Raw genomic sequence first — 13,504 nt, forward strand, 5'->3', positions numbered from 1 at the left:
TAGATTATTGGTGATCAACCACTGTATCGCAGTTTACAAAATCACACGAGGAAACTGATGTTGCAAATCAACTAGAAATGTCAGACTGTGACAATTGTTGGTGTGGTCTTTCTGCATTTAATGAGTGAACTTGCTATGTTTGCTTGGCGTAACACACAGGCAAATACAACTCAATTACAAATGGCCACAATGCTTCTATAAAAAAGTTAGGTAGTAGGCTACAGATGACAAATGACGACAAAAATCATATCACTAAAACTGCTGGGTTAAAAAATTGGACCAACCCAAATAGTTTGCGTGAAATTGACCCAACTTTGACAATTTTTTGGATTGGTATAATGTTTAACCGAAATTGAGTTGTTTTTGCCCCAGCAGTTTTAAGATTATTTTTTTTTAAGTTTTAAAATTTAACTCAACTCTTTACTCTTTCTCTCTCTCTCTCTCTCTCTCTCTCTCGCTCTCTCGCTCTCTCTCTCTGCACATCAATGTGTGCCATTAAAATGTTCATCAAAATGCCGACTGCACATTTACTGATTGTGTGTAAATGCACATGCAGGTCTGGTTCCAGAATCGCCGTTCTAAAGAGAGGCGTATGAAGCAGTTGAGTGCACTGGGAGCCCGCAGGCATGCGTTTTTCAGGAGCCCAAGGCGGATGAGAACGCTGGTTGACCGCCTGGAACCAGGAGAGCTCATCCAGAATGGACCTTTCTCTTATTATGGAGGTGTGTTTGACTTTCACTCTCAGTGGCATTCCCTCCCATTTTTGCAAGTCCAAGATATTTAATTGTTTTTCAGCCTTTTTTACCTGTTTTATGGTCTAAGTAGCTACTGTTTACAGACAGATGACTTCATTATATATATATTTTTTTCTTGTGTACTACAAATGAATTTGTCCAAACATTCATGGTTTATATTTATCCATCCATCGATCCATTTTCTGAACCGCTTAGTCCCCACGGGGGTCGCGGGCGTGCTGTAGCCTATCCCAGCAGTCATCGGGCAGTAGGCGGGGGACACCCTGAACTGGTTGCCAACCAATCGCAGGGCACACAGAAACGAACAACCATTCGCACTCGCACTCGCACTCACACCTAGGGATAATTTGGAGTGCTCAATCGGCCTATCAAGCATGTTTTTGGGATGTGGGAGGAAACCGGAGTGCCCGGAGAAAACCCACGCAGACACGGGGAGAACATGCAAACTCCACACAGGGAGGGCCGGAGGTGGAATCGAACCCGCACCCTCCTAACTGTGAGGCGTACGTACTACCCACCGAGCCGCCGGTTTATCTTTAATGTTTTGCAATTAACAATTGAACCCTTTTAGGTTTCAAATTCAACATTTTATTGGCTGAATAAGGTTATCATATTACAATCATAGCAAAACACAAATACATGGGGGAAGATGGACGACAACCTTCACGCGGTCTTCCCTGTGAGTAGCAAGGTCAGGGTGTAAGACCCGCTTGTGAAACTAATGCCGCCAAACAAACGCAGGGCCGGCAGATTGAGGAATGGCGGACGGGCAGCCATTCCTACCGTCGAAAACCAAGGCCTGTCGGTGCTTCAACTCAATGTCGAGGATCTTACCACCGCCAAACTCGAAGTCCTTCTGCACCTGGCCGACTCCAACGGGGCCGCAGTCCTGCTCTTACAGGAGACGCACTGCACGACCAACAAGATCCTCAAGATCCCTGGGTTTCATCTCGCTGGGTCCATCAACACTAAGCAGCACGGAGTGGCAACCTTTGTTCGCACTGGAATAAGCTGGGCAGCCTGTAGCCAATCCCCACCAGGCTCCAACATCGAGTGGCTGGTTACTAAAATCCAGGAAACCTCAGTCATCAACGTTTACAAGCCCCCACCATCGGAGCTTACCACAACGTTACTCCCATCTGTAACTGCACCCACAATCTACACAGGCGACTTCAAATGTCAGCACACAGATTGGGGGTACAACCAATCAACACCTAGCGGAGTGGCGCTGTGCGAATGGGCTTCCAACACTGATGCCCTGCTGCTGTATGACCCCAAGGAACCCCCAATCTTCTTCTCTTCACGCTGGAACACCACCAAGCCGAACCTGGCCTTCGCCATTTGCCGCAGAAACGACCCAAGACCGGAGAGGCGTGTCCTTGACAGGTTCCCTCGATCACACCACCGACCTTCCATCATCAAAGTTTCATCACTGGTGGAACTACCGGCACAGGGAAGCCTGTGAAGAGATAGAACTTCTGAAAAGCCAACTGGGAGACGTGCCGAGGAGACGGAAAGGAGGTCAGCCTGCCAGACCCAGAGTCCACAGATGTGGATGCAGCCTACTGCCAAGTCCTCCTGCGTGTGGCAAAGAAGACCATCCCACGTGGGTATAACAGGAACTACGTCCCAGGCTGGGATGAGGAGTGTAGCCGCCGCCTGAGGGAACACCAGAGAGCCAGCTCCAGAGAAGAGGAGGACGCAACGGCAGCAGCACTGCTCAAAAAGCTGGACACCACCGGCATGGCGAGATGGACAGACGTTGTTGAATCCATCGACTTCACCCATTCCAGCTGCAAGGCGTGGCAGACCATCAATCAGCTCACAGGCAGAAATACATCAGCCCACAGATGCTCAGTCACTGCAGACGCAATGGCCTCCCAACTCCTAAAGAATGGCTGCTTCCCGGTTGCAGACAAAGACTTTGCACGACTGATATCGCGTGCGGTGTCTTGTATCTCAAGAGCGGCCAATGTCGATTCCAATCTCTCGGGACCCTTTATAGCAGAGGAACTCAGTGAGGCCATGAGCAAGCTAAAGCTCCCTGAAGATTTGGCATAGATCTTTTAAGATCTTGGAACGATTGATACACAGCCACATAGAGCCAGTGGTGGCCTCACAGCTCCCACGGGAACAAGCTGGTTTCCGTCAAGGAAGGTCAACAGCAGACCAGATCACCCTACTCTCCCAAGACATCAAGAACAGCTTCCAGGATAAGGAGAAAGCTGGAGTGGTATACCTGGACTTAACTGCCTCATATGACACCGTGTGGCACCGGGGACTCCACCTGAAGCTGCTGAGGACCATACCGGACCGGCACATCGTGCAGTTCTTCATGGAGACGCTTTCCAACCGCAGCTTTACTCTCCAAACCAGCAGTGGGCAGTGCAGTGGGCAGTGCAGTAGGCTCTGAAGACTGAGGAGCGGGGTACCGCAAGGGTCAGTTCTCTCACCAACGCTATTTAACATCTATATATACAACCTACCGGACACACCATCCAGAAAGTATGGCTATGCAGACGACCTTGCCATCATGCTGAGCCGACCAACGTGGAAGGCGACGGAAGACGGCCTGAATGAAGACATGTGCACCATGGTAGCATACCTTCGAAAGTGGCGTCTCCAGCTCAGCGTTGGAAAGACAGTTGCTGCGTCATACCATCTCAGCACCAGGGAAGCAAGGAGAGAACTTGCAGTGAGCATTGAGGGCAAACGCCTGGAGGTTCAATAAGCCCCGAAGTACCTTAGCGTGCGTCTGGATCGGACCCTATCCTTCAAACAACACCTTGAAGATCTGAAGGCAAAGGTGACATCCAGGGTTGCACTGATCCGCCGCCTTGCTGAAACAACGTGGGGAGCCTCTGCTAAGATCTTGCGGATATCTACTCAAGCTCTGGTCTTCTCTGCAGCAGAGTACTGTGCCCCAGTTTGGAACAGAAGCCCCCATGCCAAAAAGGTGGATGTGGCAATTAACAACGCCCTCCGAACCATAACAGGATGCCTAAAGCCTATCCCTGTGTCCATCTTGCCTGTCCTTGCGGGAATAGCGCCGGCCAACCTTCGTCGAGAGGCTGCCACCCTCGTTCTCAAAGTCAAAGTCTGCTTTATTGACAATTTCTTCACATGTCAAGACACACAAAGAGATCAAAATTTCGTTTCCTACTATCCCACGGTGACAAGATATATATATATATATATATATATATATATATATATATATATATATATATATATATATATATATATATATATATATATATATATATATACACACAGCAGACAGTCAGAATATAGCGCAAAAGTACAGGAGTAGTAGTGCAAGGCAGCCAACGTGCCCCAAAAGGCTAGGACGTTATTCAGTGGAGGGGGGAGAGAGTTCAGGATCCTAACAGCCTGGAGTATGAAGCTGTTGGTGAGTCTGGTGGTGCGGGAGCGCAGGCTTCTGTACCTCTTCCCAGAGGGCAGGAGGTCAAACAAAGTGTGAGCAGGGTGACTCACATCACACACAATCATGGTCGCCTTGCGAGTGAGATGGGAGGTGTAAATGGCCTTCAGGGAGGGGAGTGAAGCACCAATAATGATTGACAGTGATGGGCATTCTGTTCCTGGGATGGAACGGTCTGTCTGTCCATCCTTGATGGATGTTGATTCTATGGGTGAAGGACAGCGAGTTTTTGAAAAACGATGGACTAAGCAAGGATGGAAGTGGGTTTTCATCCATCCCTGTAACCAAGTCGATCACCGACTGACAGAAAAAGCCAGACCGAATATGAAATATCATGACACGCCACTTGTCTTATGCGTATTCATGGTGGTTGGATGCGGATAGAGAAATTTCCCTTTGGTTCAAGCGGAAAAGACTCATCAAAAAAGTCCTCATCACCAGTCAATCTGGTGATCGACGGTGGTTGTGTTGGCAGCTAAATGTATCTTGGTGTTACAATGCTTGGCTCGCACCCACCTACGTTTTCAATCTCTTTTCTGCTTCACATCTGATTCTTGTATTATGTAGGTAAATTCAGCTGTGTGGATGCTCCCACCTCATTGGTGGACTGGATCCTCACTCGTTGCTCTGATCACTCACTGCTCTGATCACTAGCTGGTGTGTCAGTTTGTGTGTGTGTTGTCTTGTCAGTCAGTCTCTATACCTTTTGTGTGTTTGTACTACTGCCTTTAAGTATACTTTGTGTTTAAGTATACGTGCTTTGTGTTAGCACTTCACCATAACCATCATTAATCACTTAAATCAGGGATTGTCAACTGGTGGTCCGCAGCCCTCTAGTTCTCCTTGGCAGTATTACAGGTGGTCTGTGAAGTTGGAAATGGAAAATAATTATAACATTTTTAAAAATAATAATTAGTTAGACTTGAGTTATTTTTCAGTTAATTTTGTGAATCATTTACCCCTCCAAATTATGTCTAATGTAGCTAAGATTCCCAAAATAGACAGACAATTGCAAATTAATAGCGTGTATCGGTCTATCCTACTTCAGTGCAAAATAAAATAATATTCCGCCAAAGGAGTGGTCCGCGAGTTGTTCTTGGTTATAGTGGTCGTCCATTGGACAAAACCAGTTGAAAAAACCCTGACTTAAATTATTCATGTGTATTAGCACTTTCACCATAGCTGTTTTTTTGTTCGTTCATCTACTCAGTTGAGGTAGTCAGTCTCGAGTGTTGGTTACTCCATTTTGTGAGGTATACTGTCATAGTCATAGTCAGCCCAGCCATAAACACAGAGTTCCTTATAAACTCCAGGTTAAATCAGTGCAGCTTGTGCTCAGGCTTCTCTTCCCTGCACTGATTGATTAGCTGAGTCGGGAACAAGGGCCACCAATCAGAGAAGCAGGTGGATAGTTCACCTACATAGAGTAGACCCAATCAACAAACACAATTATACAGTAATGGAAATTGTTGACCATGACACAAAAATAAAATCAAATATTGTTTTTCCCCTGACAATGAACGGACCAGGGTTGGAAGCCCTTGTTAAGGACCAAAATGGGGGATTATTATTTTATGAATAAGGATAGAGGCACGAGGACAGAAGAGGGCCTGAGGTGGGGATGGAGGATTGAAAAATAGGGTAACGTGCACATCTCTGGTGATTGAGGGGTTCGAAAATAAGGATATTTGGACAAAGCCATGGTCTGTTATCGTCCTCCACTGTAAATCTTCAGTGCACATAGAGCTCAACCAATCAGAAGTGAAGCATAGCTGAACCAATCAGAGGACAAATAAATTCACTTGTCAAAGAAAGATCTTGCTAAGGATCAGACAATGGCTGAGTGCCTGGAAGAAATAAAAAATCATCTGAAAGCTCTTGATGTTCATAAAGACCAAAGATGCTCTTGAAGAAACCAAGGAGCAACTGAAGAGGACAGAAGCTGGGATGGAGGAAGGACATCCAATTCCTCAACGATGAGAATGCCAAGAAGGATCAATTGATCAAAAGTGGAAGAGCTTAATTAACAGAATAAGATCAAAGATCATTGGTCTCAAGATCTCACCTTGAAAGAATGCTGGGCAACAGACATTAAAGCAATGTGGATGAGAAGCACAACTGATTCGTGGAGCAGCAAGTGGTGGAGTTCTTAACATCAAGCATCGCAAATGTTGACTCATGCTACCTGCTTCCCAAGAGAGGAGTCACCGGTGGTCGAGTCAGCAACCGTACTACTGAAATTCACAAGCAGAAAGTTTACTTTTATGGTACAGGGGAAAAAATGAAAGAGATCAAATGTTTATATCAGCGGCTCGGCGGAACACTGGTTAGCACGTCCGCCTCACAGTTAGGAGGGTGCGGGTTCGATTCCACCTCTGGCCCTCCCTGTGTGGAGTTTGCATGTTCTCCCCAGGCCCGCGTGGGTTTTCTCCGGGCAATCCGGTTTCCTCCCACATTGAGCACTCCAAATTGTCCCTAGGTGTGTGTGCGAGTGCGACTGGTTGTTCGTCTCTGTGTGCCCTGTGATTGGCTGGCAACCGGTTCAGGGAGTCCCCCGCCTACTGCCCGATGACTGCTGGGATAGGCTCCAGCACGCTTGCGACCCCCGTGGGGACAAGCGGTACAAATAATGTGTGGTGCAAATGTTTATATTCACGAGAATCTCAGCAAACAAAATGCATCCAATGCTTGGTGAGCCTGTGAACTGAAGAAGAAAGGGAAGATACAAGGGACCTGGAGGTCCACCTCCTTTGTATCTTCCCTAGGCTCTGGATGTTTGGGGCTGTCCTGGCTGATACACCTTTGCAACATTGCGTGGACATCGGGGACAGTGCCTCTGGATTGGAAGACTGGGGTGGTGAATCCCCTCTTTAAGAAGGAGGGTGTGTTCCAACTACAGAGGAAACACACTCCTCAGCCTCCCTGGTAAGGTCTATTCGGGGGTGCTGGAAAGGAGGGTCCACGAGGTGGTCGAACCTCGGATTCAGGAGAAGCACTGTGGTTTTCGTCCTGGCCGTGGAACAGTAGACCAGCTCGATACACTCGGCAGGATCTTTGAGGGGGCACTGGAGTTCGCTCAACCAGTCCACATGTGTTTTGTGTGAGGTGGTGGTTCCCCTCTTTAAGAAGGGGGGACCAAGGGTGTGTTCCAACTACAGAGGAATCACACTCCTCAGTCTCCCTGGTAAGGTCTATTCAGGGGTGCTGGAAAGGAGGGTCCCTGTATCACCGATGCCAGAGTTTGGTCTGCATTTCTGGCAGTAAGTCGGATTCATTCCCAGTGAGGGTTGGACTCCGCCAAGGCTGCCCTTTGTCACCGATACTGTCCATAACTTTTATGGACAGAATTTCTAGGCGCAGCCAAGGCGTTGAGGGAGTCCGGTTTGGGGACCTCAGCATTGCGTCTCTGTTTTTTGCAGACGACGTGGTGCTGTTTGCTTCTTCAAGCCGTGATCTCCAGTTCTCGCTGGAGAGGTTCGCAGCCAAGTGTGAAGTGGTCGGGATAAGGGTCAGAACCTCCAATTCCGAGTCCATGGTCCTTGGTCAGAAAAGAGCGGAATGCCCTCTCCGGATCGGGGATGAGATCCTGCCCCAAGTGGAGGAGTTCAAGTATCTTTGGGTCTTGTTCACGAGTGAGGGCAGGATGGAGCGCGAGATCGACAGGCGGATCGGTGCACCGTCGGCAGTATTGCGGACTCTGTACCGGTCCGTTGTGGTGAAGAGAGAGCTGAGCCAAAAGGGAAAGCTATCAATTTATCGGTCGATCTACGCTCCTACCCTCACCTATGGTCACAAGCTATGGGTAGTGACCAAAAGAACAAGATCCTGGATACAAGCAGCCGAAATGAGTTTCCTCCACAGGGTGTCTGGGCTCTCCCCTAGAGATAGGGTGAGAAGCTCAGTCATCCGGGAGAGACTCGGCGTAGAGCTGCTGCTCCTCCACGTTGAGAGGAGCCAGATGAGGTGGCTCCGGCATCTCATCAGGAAGCCTCCTGCAGATCTTCCTGGGGAGGTGTTCCGGGCATGTCCCACCAGTAGGAGACCCCGTGGAGGACCCAGGATGCGCTGGAGAGACTATGTTTCTAAGATTGCCTGGGAACGCCCCGCGATGAGCTGGATGAAGTGGCTGTGGAGAGGGAAGTCTGGGAGTCCCTTCTAAAGTTGCTGCCCCCGCAACCCCACCCCGGATAAGCGGAAGAATATGGATGGATGGATGGATGGATGGATGGATGGATGGATGGATGGAGAATAGAATAGAATGCCTTTATTGTCAATATACTACAGGTTTAAAACAATATAGGTATAATAGTTGCAGATAACAGGAACATCCTAAGGGCTATTTGTCATTAAGTAAATACGTACATTGCACTTGGAATAAATGAAACCAACAGCCTGTGGGCAAAAGCTCAAATGATTAGGACAATTCAGAAAATCGTTAGCCTTGCTCAGGACTTGTCTATTATAGATAGTCCAAAGCCTGGCTTGCTGATTTCCTGATATTTCCTCAGCAGTTTTGATATGACTACATAGGAGATTATTTTGGGTCAAATCCAGACTTCCAAGACAGTCAGGAATACGTCTTTTAAGTGTAAAATGTAATGTCTGATGTATTATTCCTGCAACTTTTTTTTTCAGAATTTAATGTCTTTTTCATTCTGCAGATTATCAAAGCGAATATTATGGTCCAGGAGGAAACTATGACTTCTTTCCTCAGGGGCCACCTTCATCACAAGCCCAGACCCCAGTTGATCTCCCCTATGTGCCCTCTTCAGGACCCACAGGCACACCCCTTGGTGGTATGGACCTCCCCCTACCAGGGCAACATCCATCCAGTCAAGTGCAGCGCTTCTCTGATATTATGTCCCACCGCCCTGGGGAGTCTCCAAGCCAAGAGCCTGGTATCCCGGGAACTCTCCATAATATCTCCACTGAGGTGTTTGGCCCGAGCCCACCGTTTACCTCACTGTCTCTAAATACCAGCGGATACGACAACCATTTGTCACATCCACCCATGGAAATGAACGAAGCCACTGTGTGGTAGCTCATTGGGAGACTGGACTCTTGAAGACGGAAAATTACTAATTTGAGTTAATTTTGCTGTGGGCTTGATTGAGGCATGAATATCAACAGGGTTAGGGGAATACGACAAAACATTTTTGTATAATTTCCAATTTATTATTTTTTAATAAGAAACTAACCCAAAACGGAACTTGTTTGAACTGACAGCCTCCATAGTTCTTTGTGCATATGAGGGAGTCAGTAGCTTGGCATGACAAATTATTCATCACTACTATAAAAAAATTAAGTTTCACAATCTCTTATATGTCCAGACCACGGAAAATATCATTACCCCCTGTTATAGACATCAATAGCTTTACAGACAGATAATAACCTGGTTAAAGGTTGTTTGTGCACTAACTGACTCATAGGCTGGCTGAGCGGAACTCAATGTTTCAGGCATTAGGCATACATTTGTATTTTTGTGGAAAGTTCCACAAAACCCTTTGTCTCACTCAGTCCTGCCATATTGACTCTTCACACCATGTTTCTTCAAAAGAAAATAATACACTCCTCCATGTAGACTTAATCGTTTGCTTTCAGAATTCCCATCATATCTGGGGAAAGCTGCCTTAAAAAGGCCAACATAACAAAATATCTTCTGTGGATATCTAACCCTTTATTTAAAACGGAAGTGAACTTGATTTGCTAAACTTTTTAAGTCCATTTTGTAAAAATCCTCACTTCGGGTTCTTAAAGGGGCTTGAAACAGTCAACTGTTTACGTAATCAATTTAAAGTTCAGGAGTTCAGAAATCTACGTTTTAGAATCCTGTCCATGTAAATGTACCTAGCAACCAACCAAATTTTTGTACTGAGTTCACTTATACGGTATGGAGAAAATACATTTTCTTCAGGTTGTGGTTCACTGTGCTAGTTTGTACAAGATGTTGTTTACAGAAGATCGTTTTTAAAAAAATGAACCAAACATAAGTAGTTGCCAAATAAGAGAATAGCACAACTCCTGTTAAATCATCACTTCAGAGTGTAGGAATGTGTTAAGACAAGACATACTTTCATGATGAATTTTCTGAACCGTTGAAACATTCACAATAATGTTAATATGACATTCATATCCAGGTTTTATATTTATTTCTTCAAGAGAAATATTCCGCAATATTAAAAGGTTGATGATTATATATGCTGCTTTAAGAAACTACATTTCTATAAATCTCAACCCCACATGGCCAGTCATGCTCTTTCAATTTCAGTGTTAAACAGGAATGAAGAATTGAAAACACATTTTGCCTTGCATAGCCAAATTTCAGCCAGTTTACTGGACTTCTATTGAAGATCAGAAAAATAATAAAGCATTGCATTCAGTTACTATTTTTTTTAGCTTTCTGGTACGAGTAAATAACAGTAATTATATATGTTACATTAATTTCTAATGTATTTATTCAAAATTTAAGTAATTATGTCACATTTAAATTTCATTGCAGTTAAATAGCTTCTTCATTCAGGTACTAGTTTATTGATTACAGACCCAAAACCAATGCATTTAATTTATTGCATCTTTAGACTGCCACCCCAGTGTTAGGTCTATGGCACAGCTGCCCCAAATTATATAAATTTCAAATTACGTTTAAAAAAAGTGTCTTTTTTTTAATCATAGTGGCATTAAATGTCACTCTGAACATATTTTTAAACAAAGAACACTTTTCTCACTGCTGTAAAATTATTCAGGAAACTGACACGAGACAAAATGACACAAGGGGGAGTGAGTTTCCAATTGATACTTTTGACACTTTTTTTCCCTTCAAGCACGGGTGGTTTACTTCAGATTCCTGGAGGTTGTTGCCAAATCATAAGCTGTTTGTTGTACAACTGTGAAGGACAATGATGAAATTGCTGTGACGAAGAAACCCCTGCTTTTTGCTCTTTTATTATCTTGCTTGGTACTACTTGTATAATACCTGCATTTTAGGCTTCCTGTTGTCAGGTCAGATTACTAGGGGGGGGGATTACTATTAATTCAAAGCTCTGAATGCAGCCATAATAATGATCATCAACAAACCCAAACACACGCACAAGGATTAAAAATTCATTTAATATTGCATCAACACAACTGGAGTGGTAAAAAGGACAGCACATACCCCAGACAAAACTTTATCTCACCCATCCTGCAATCTCAGTTTTGTTCCGTTCTCCAGACTGTAATCCACCATGAATTAATCATGGTTTGATGAGTAAGCCAAGTAGGGTGTAGGAAAGGACATCAGTTTTCTCACTGCAGCCCTGCATTTTCTCCCTGTTGATACCAAGGAAAATAATGCAGGCTCACTGCCCCCAGGACCACGGGTCTTTAAAATTAAAACCACCATTGATTCATTACTTGGTACAAACCAACCTTGCAATACGTTAAACTTAAATCACATCACTTAACATAAATGATTTTATTTTAATTTACTTTGGATAAGACCATAACTCACAATGCTCTAATTTTCAAGATATTGAGGGTGTGTCTTATTTCAGGTGACACTGTCATGATATCATTGGATTTGGTTGGGTCGCTTTCACTGACCACAAACTAAATATGTGAGTGATAAAATTCACTTTGTGATTGTAGATAGGATGGGCTTGACTCATGATCTGTAGCCTACCACTATTTTTAAAGTATAACACTGACTAAGGGTGTATTCAGACCTGACTGTTTGGTCCACTTTAAAAGGACCAGGGTTCAATTCTAACGCTGGTCCGGACCTTTTAAGCAGGTGTGAATACATGAAAATGAATCTTGGTGCAGATTAAAGAACTGGACTTTAAAAAGTGGGTCTCGGTTCGCTTCCAAACGGATTCTGGTGTAGTTTGCTTCAGGTGTGAATACATGCAGCGGAAATACCTCATCTTGCGTCTTCTGTTTAGCCATGCTGCTGCCAACATGTTTTGGGTCAGGGCACGCAGAGCACATCATCGTCTTTGGATTACTGTGCGCATTCGCCGACGCTGTTGCAAAATTTTAAACAGAGCGTCACGAAACCTGTGTTGAATGAGCTGCTCTTTACACTGAAAATGATTTTGCAGCTCTAATAACAGCACAAATATTTAGAGCAGGAATGCACCACATAGGACTTGCATGTTTTCCTTTATATGCTGTGCTCTCTGTGCCGCTGTGGTATTTGATGTTCAATAGGAACACAGATCGTCACAAGCGTGGATGTGTTTACAAAATATACTTCACTTGCAAAATGTACAGTCTGAATGGGAACCACACCTAATCAAAAAAATTCAAAGTCCACTTTTGGCCCAGACCAAAAAAGCGGACTAAAGGACTTTTCTGATCTGAATACACCCTTAAACTTAAAGACTTTTGTTGCAGGACACGCTGTTTAGTATGTGTGTTTAGCATGTCTGCAGCGCAATTTTGAAGTTTGGGATTTTTTGTTACAAATAATTGTGAGCGTTTTTGAAGGCAGCAAATGTTGCGTCAGAGTTCATTAAATGTTTGCCAAACGATTGACAGACGCTCAACAGACGGTCCCCTGTACTTTTCTTGTAGCAAAGGAATTTTGAACACGGTCAAGATTTCCTTGAATAAGAATAATAAAGGTAACACTCGCTGTCTTTGAAAACAGTAAAAATTGTTCTCCACTGAGTAAGATAGGAGCTTAAAGCCATGACCACTTGCAAATTTAATCAATTTAATTCTATTTTGTTTCTAAACAGTTACAAAGAGTCACCAAAATAGAATAAGAAGCTGGTTTGGCATAAACGTACAACAATTATGAAGAATGTGAGTTGCCCTTCAGGCTGTTATCCAAGGGAATTTCGGTACATAAATATGTACCCTCACCCGCAATATCATCGCTGAGAAATTTCAATCCGGTTTTCGCTCTGGCCACAGCACCGAAACAGCCCTTGTTAGGGTCACCAACGACCTTCTCATGGCTGCCGATGCAGGCTCCTCGTCACTCCTCATTTTGTTGGATCTGTCCGCTGCATTTGACACTGTCCACCACAACATCCTCCTTAACCAACTTCACTCCACTGGATTCTCTGGCACTGCTCTAACCTGGCTTCAGTCCTACCTCTCGAACCGAACCGAGTACGTTTCCCTGGGAGGGAAAAAATCAGACACACACACACAGTCACCTCCGGTGTCCCCCAGGGATCTGTACTCGGTCCTACCCTCTTCATTTTCTACATGCTACCCCTTAGCAATATAATCAGGAAGTTCGGCATCTCATATCATTGTTACGCGGACGACACCCAGCTATACCTCAAACTCAACCCCCCACCCTCTGCAA

General features: G+C 44.9%; 2 protein-coding genes across 2 annotated transcripts in view; one reads left to right on the forward strand and one right to left on the reverse strand.

Moving 5' to 3' along the window:
- Positions 1-13,504, reverse strand: part of LOC147054834 (ribonuclease inhibitor-like) — a 256,301-nt gene that overhangs the window by 147,290 nt on the left and 95,507 nt on the right. The window lies entirely within an intron of this gene.
- Positions 551-12,723, forward strand: LOC147054837 (LIM/homeobox protein Lhx1-like). Its single transcript, XM_085916421.1, has 2 exons — positions 551-722; positions 8,862-12,723. Exons 1-2 carry the CDS (start codon positions 551-553, stop codon positions 9,239-9,241), a joined length of 552 nt encoding a protein of 183 aa, XP_085772547.1. The 3' UTR covers positions 9,242-12,723.

This window comes from Syngnathus leptorhynchus, chromosome 7 (assembly GCF_054491065.1).
Source record: "Syngnathus leptorhynchus isolate UIUO chromosome 7, UIUO_Slep, whole genome shotgun sequence".
NCBI classification, from domain to species: domain Eukaryota; kingdom Metazoa; phylum Chordata; class Actinopteri; order Syngnathiformes; family Syngnathidae; genus Syngnathus; species Syngnathus leptorhynchus.